At 38.4% G+C, this 6,918-nt stretch overlaps 1 protein-coding gene across 2 annotated transcripts in view; it reads left to right on the top strand.

The window, feature by feature from the left end:
* Positions 1-6,490, top strand: part of Tasl (TLR adaptor interacting with endolysosomal SLC15A4) — a 25,991-nt gene extending 19,501 nt beyond the window's left edge. The window contains exons 1-2 of one of the 2 annotated variants that reach the window (XR_008720128.1): positions 4,951-5,018; positions 5,140-5,151. Coding sequence is in view for 1 of the 2 variants with exons in the window: in XM_055607333.1 (XP_055463308.1) it covers positions 5,141-6,037 (897 nt within the window). In the remaining variant the exon portion in view is untranslated. Of the gene's footprint in view, positions 1-4,950; positions 5,019-5,139 lie in introns of those variants that run through there. The other variant, XM_055607333.1, reaches the window with a different exon arrangement.
* The last annotated feature ends 428 nt before the right edge of the window (positions 6,491-6,918 follow it).

Below are 6,918 nucleotides of genomic sequence, written 5' to 3'. Positions count from 1 at the left end.
AATTATTGGTCATCTTGCTAGACTATATTTATTGTAACTGGTGTTTTGAAGTAAACATATGTTTATTTCCTTGTTTGTTTTTTTTTCCATTGTTGGAATAGTGACATGATGTTCTATTGTAATAAAGGTTTACAGTTGCATCAGCCTCTAGCATCCGTGCAGTATGCCTCTCTTATTCCTTCTCCTATCAGGTCTACCTTAGTGGCTCCCTCCTCCCAGGGGTTGCCTCTAAGTTCCAAATGCTCATATATACAACTAGAGGATCAGTTAGGAATAGGTATATGAGGAGAATATCTTTGATTTCACAGTGTAATCCCACTTATATCCATGGCAACTTCTCCTTCACCTAGCCCCTGATTCATGCTCTTTGTAAGTTATGTCTGCAATCTTTCTATACCAATTATAGTCATGCTTCAGATATTTAGGTGGGCTTTTAATCTTTTCAGTTTATAAGGGGACTTGATAAGGCAGCCTCAGGTGTGTCTGTCTATGTGAATCACATACCTGTCTCATTTGCATCTTGCTAGGCATGAGAGAATTTCCTGAGAATTCCTGTTTCCTCACTTTCTCCTTGGGAGCTAGGGTGTAGGGAACAGAGGAAGTCCTGAATGAGTGAAGTCCTGAGAGAATCTGTGTTGTTGACATGGGCACAGCCATGTCAAGGACCGTAGCCATAGATTCAGAAAGAAATGGCAAAGCCTTCCTTGGGCATCCAATTGTGGGTATTGATAGTGTGTGCAGACAATGTCTATCATAGCTTTCTTTCTTTAGGTATTTATAGCCTAAAGGCATTTCTTTTGTAGAAATTCCTCCTACTGAGATTAGCTAAATTTGTCTCTTTGGTCCAGCTATAAATACCACCTTCTTCTTTATCTGTATGGAATGACTCACCCCCCTTGTTCAGCTGTATGTAATAATGCCAACTCTCTGTTCAACTCTATATATTTGTCCTAGTTAGGGTTTCTATTGCTGTGACCAAAAACCATGACCGGAAAGCAAGTTGGGGACTAAAGGGTTTATTCAGTTTGCACATCTACATTGCTGTTTATCACCAAAAGAAATTGAAGATAGGAACTCAAACAGGGAAGAATCCTGGAGGCAGAAGCTGATGCAGAGGCCATGGAGGAGTGGTGCTTATTGGCTTGCTTCTCATGGCTTGCTTAACCTGCTAACTTATAGAGCCTAGGACCACCAGCCCAGGGATAGGCCCACCCACAATAGGCTTGACAATCTCATATTAATCATTAATTAAAAGTAATTAATTACAGTAGATTTTATGGAGACATTTTTCAATTGAGGTTCTTTCCATTCAGATAACTCTAGTTTGTGTGTCAAGTTGACGTAAGACCAGCTAGCACTGTAATAAATACATTGAGCCCCGGAAGTGCTATTGTTTCTCCATGAGACAGCCCAGTCCACTTGATCCCAACTTTTCTATTGTGTGTCTCTGTGTTTGTCTTCTCTCTATTCCTTAGGCACTCCAGTAATGTTTTTCCCTGGCCCCTTGCTGGACAAGGCAGTTTGGTACTGACTTAATGTTGTTGACCTATAAATATTATGCCCTAAGCTCTTTTTTAAAAATTTTATTTTATTTTTATTGATTACAGTTTATTCACATTGTATCCCAGCTGTAGACCCTTCCCTGTCCCCTTCCAATCTCACTCTCCCTCCCTCTTCTTCTTCTATGCCCCTCCCACAGTCCAATGATTAGGGGAGGTCCTCCTCCCCTTCCATCGGACCCTAGTCTATCAGGTTAGGACTGGCTTCTTTGTCTTCCTCTGTGGACTGGTAAGACTGCTCCCCCTCAGGTGAAGATGAGAGCCAGCCCATGAGTTCATGTCAGAGATGGTCCCTGTTCCTATTATTGGGGAACCCTCTTGGACATTGAACTGCCATGGGCTATTTCTGTGCAGGAGTTATCTCCATGCATGGTCCTTGTTTGGAAAATCAGTCTCAGAAAAGACCCTTGGGCTCAGATTTTTTGGCTCTGTTGCTTTCCTTGTGGAACTCCTGTTCTCTCCAGGTTTTTCTATCTCCCCCTTCTTTCATAAGATTCTCTGTACTCTGCCTAAAGTTTGGCTATGAATCTCAGGATATGTTTTGATACTCTGCTGGGTGGAGTCTTTCAGAGGCCCTCTGTGATAGGCTGCTGTCCTATTCCCTGTTTTCTCCCTCTTCTGTCTCATTTGTCTTTCTGAGTGAGGATTGATCATCTTAACCCAGGGTCCTCCTTCTTGATTAGCTTCCTTAGGTGTACAGATTTTAGTATGTTTATCTTATATTATATGTCTAATATCCACTTATAGGTGAGTATATACCATATATGTCTTTCTTCTTTTGAGATACTTCACTCAGAATGATCTTTTCTAGATCCTACCATTTGCTTGAAAATTTCATGATTTCCTTGTTTTTAATTGCCAAATAGAATTACATTGTGTAAACATACCACAACTTCTATATCCATTCCTCCCTTGAGGAACATCTGGGTTGCTTCCAGATTCTGGCTATTAAGAATAAAGCTTCCATGAACATGGTTGAGCAAATGTCCTTGTTGTATACTTGAGCATCTTTTGGATATATGCCTAGAAGTGGTATAGCTGGGTCTTGAGGTAGCACTATTCCTGATTGTCTGAGAAAGCACCAGATTGATTTCCAAAGTGGCTGTACAAGTTTACATTCCCACCAGCAATGGAGTAGGGTACCTCTTTCTCTACACCCTCTCCAGCCTGTGTTGTCACTTGAATTTTGATCTTAGCCTTTATGATGGGTGTAAGGTGAAATCTCAGTGTGGTTTTGATTTGCATTTCCCTGATGACTAAGGATGTTGAGCATTTCTTTAAGTGTTTCTCTGCCATTCGTTGTTCTTCTATTGAGAATTCTGTTTAGCTCTGTACCCCATTTTTTAATTGGGTTACTTGATTTGTTGTTTAACTTCTTAAGTTCTTTATATATTCTGGATATTAGTCCTCTGTTAGATTGCCCTAAGCTCTTAATGGTTCTGATTTTAGATTATAAAGTTTAAAAGCTCATGTTACAGTATCTCAAAAATCATTTTTTAATTATTATTATGCCCACTTCTCTTTTTTTGTTTTTGTTTTGAGACAGGGTTTCTCTGTAGCTTTGGCTGTACTGGGCCAGACTGGCCTTGAACTTACAGAGATCTGTCTGCTTCTGCCTCTCTCAGTGCTGGTATCATATTCACATACCATGGTGCCCAGCTCCCTTCTTTCCTTTTTGATTGCTGTGAGACTTGGTTGAGCTTAGGTTCCAGATCCTCCTGCCTTAGCTTCCCAATTGTTGGGATTACAGATGTAGACCACCATGCTTGACTTTTACTTTGCTTATTTCTTTTGAGACAGTCTCACTGTTAACTTGTATTTTTATTTTTTTATAATCTCCTTATGTTGTCCAGGCCAGTCTGTGTCAAGATTCTCTAAAGTTTATGTAGAAATTCAAAAGTCAACAGTGAAGTTTTGCCTTGGCTCACAATGATATTCTGGACCTATAAGGAGAATGGCATGTCTGGTGGGGTTAGGATGGAGAAATAAACTTTACCACTATTAGGGCCTTTATGGTCATCTTTGTTGCTTGGATAGTTACCTTCTCGTGTATTAAAAACTGTCTTCTCATGTGGATACTAGTTTTATTGAAGTTAGAACTGTACTTTGAAAGTATTTTTTAAGGTGAACATTTTATTTTATTTTTTATTATACGAAGAATACAAGCATTATTATTTACAGATTAGTTGAAAACTTAGCTTTGTATCTTTATGTTGCACATTAACTTTGCCTACATTTAAACAATTGATGAATTTGATGAATATCCTTTGATAATAATTTAAAAATATATAGACATTTATAACATTATTATTGTACAGTTTTTAAAAGGAACATTTTATTCACTTGGAAAACTTCATGGAAGTAAAAGAGGAGCTGAAACTGAAAAGAATAACGTATATACTTTAAAAAAATTATCTTTCTTTCTGATTTTTCAATTTCAGTGTCAAATTGATAGGTCTGTTTTAGCAGCCCAACCCTTGGGATCAAAGACACCCATATTGCCACACTGTTGCCTGTTGCTCAAATTCCAGGAATGCCAGTGTGTTCCTTTTTTAGAAAATGCAGCTGCTGGTTTCTGGCTTGTTCTGTCCACCCCAGACTTCAATGACAACTGCTATTGAAGTGAAGGGGGGAGGGCAGGTGTGAAAAGGCCTACTGTCAGGAAAGAATTTGAATAACTAGGGTAGAGGTAAACTTGTCAGTTGAGTGTAGACATTTCTAGGATGTATTCTGCTAAGCAAGAGGGATAAAAAGAAAAATCCAACAGAACCTTAAAAGGCAGGGGAATACATTGGTCTTTCATAATATATCAGCCATGAATTAGTTTCAGAATTCTTATCAATTATTTCATCAACTTACCAAATACTTTTAGAATCCCTCCTATATCCTGATTGCTATTTAGCCTCCAGGAACATTGTTTTTTTTTTTTTAATGAGCAACATTACAGTTCTTGTTTCAGTAGAATTTGCCACATATTTCTTCAATATAGCTACGTGGCTCTCCAGATGACAATTTCTCTACTTCCTTTCTAGGCTCAACATAACTCTTTTTTCTGACTCTGGAGGCCTTTGTGATCAGATTGCAGGCTGTTGTACCTTTCCCATTTCTTTTTCTCAGCTTTTTATTATGTAGTTAATAGGCCATGCCTCGGTGTCTTCTTATGATTTTATGTCTATAGCCCTAACTCCTATTTACCCTTTACCCTTAAACTGAAATGCTACATGCCTTAAGCCACATTCTCTGGGTTCTCCCTTTTTACCGTGGGCTATATTAGGGTCTTTTTCTTTATGCTACCTTTGTGCCTATCACCGTTATAATCCCCACTATGAAATTATTGGGATTATTTGTGTATACTTTATTTTCTTCTGTAGGAGGATGGGTTATATCCTTTCATCTTAGTATCTCCAGCATATACCATGGGAGTGGCATACATCAGATAACACAGTGAGTGATGGCCTGGTCAGTGAATGAATGAATGAGTAAATGAATTCATCATTCTTTATTTTTTATTTGTCAACTGCCATTTAAATTTGTTCATGTCTTTTTCTCTTCCACTATTTCTCATGAATTCTCTTTTCAGAATGCTGTCAGAAGGGTATCTCAGTGGACTTGCCTACTTGAATGACATTCAGTGGAATTGTGCATCTTATAATGAACCAGTCGCTGGGGAGCAGGGCAAGGCAACAAATTCTCTTGCTGCTCTTTCATATTCCTCTGTGGATGAAACAAAAGTTCAAAGTCTTTATGTGAGCTACAAATCCTCTGGGAAGTTTATTTCATCAGTGCATGCAAGAGGGAGTCAGCACAGCAGAAGACAGAGCAGAACAGTGCTACAGGCAAACCCCAACCCTGTGTTTGAAAGTCCAACCTTGGCTGAAGTTGACATATGCAGAGATGTGATTAGGGAGACCTACTTGGTTCCACCTTCTTGCAAAAGTATTTGCAAAAATTACAATGACTTACATATTGCAGGGGGCCAGGTGATGGCCATTAACTCAATTATGGCAGATTTTCCCTCAGAGAGCAGCTTTGAAGATGGTCCTTTGCTGAAGTCATCTGAGATTCCTTTGTCCATGGAGGATTCCATTTCCACTCACCCCACTGAATTTCCCCTCAAACCAATCCAGCGGTACTCATCCTACTGGAAAATCACCAGCATCAAAGAGAAAAGCAGCCTGCAAATGCAGAAGCCTATTTCCAATGCAGTGCTCAATGAATACCTAGAGCAGAAGGTGGTTGAGTTATATAAGCAATACATTATGGACACCGTGTTTCATGACAGTTCTCCAACCCAGATTCTGGCATCAGAACTCATCATGACTAATGTGGACCAAATTAGTCTTCAAGTGTCTAGAGAGAAGAACCTGGACACTTCAAAAGTCAAGGACATAGTGATTAGCCACCTATTGCAGTTGGTATCATCTGAGATCAGCACTCCTAGTCTCCATATTTCTCAGTATAGCAATATAAATCCATAGAGAAAATTCCTCTCAATTCTTCCCATTCCTACCAATCCCAAAAGAACACTGTATTCATTTATTCAGAGAACACGAAGGAGGGAACTGTGGAAGGGAGTTAAGGACTAGTGAAGGAGAGTTTGATAAATCTCATACTACTATACCTACTGAGGGAATACAGGAAGAGGAACCATGAGGAATGGTTTCAAATGCAGCAGAATCAGAGCAAAAATAAAAATGATTACAGAGAGAAGGAAGGTACTGTAATTTGTAATTTCATCAGTGGAGTACTGAAATTGAAAGATAAGCCGTATTGGGACAAAAGGAAACACTATGGTCAAACTAAAACCCAAACGATTTGAGGATTGGGAATTAAACATGTTTCCTATTCATATAAATTCCTATAAGTTGTTTCTTCTGGAAAGAAATGGATTACAAGAAGGTTGTTAAATTTGGATGGACTGGCATTTTTTTCAAATATAAGCTTGTATATTTTTTCTCTATATCAGTAGGTTATTTGGATGTGTTCATTTGTAAATATTAAATGTATACCAAACAAATTGCAATTGTTTAATTTTTTTATTTTGCAACAAGTTTCAGCTAGCTCATGCTAGCTTTGCAGTCATCACATAGCTAATAATCTTGAATCTCTTGTCCTTCTGTTTCTATCTCAGAAGTGCTGGTATTATAAGCATGTACGATCACATTTGGAGGTAATTTTATTTTTGAATGAAAAGGTACAGCTACAAGACAATGACTTAAATCCCTTAATTCTGTTTAGTAATAGAGATAGCATTTTATCAACAGAAACTTCCCCCACTGTGAACATCAAAGCATTTTCTTTATTTTGCTGAATATGATTTTCATGGTACTGCAATGTTCAAAAGGAATTATGAATACTT

Source organism: Psammomys obesus, unplaced genomic scaffold, assembly GCF_907164565.1.
Source record: "Psammomys obesus unplaced genomic scaffold, mPsaObe1.curated_primary_1811, whole genome shotgun sequence".
Taxonomy (NCBI): Eukaryota; Metazoa; Chordata; class Mammalia; order Rodentia; family Muridae; genus Psammomys; species Psammomys obesus.
This window is presented reverse-complemented; position numbering and strand designations above follow the sequence as displayed.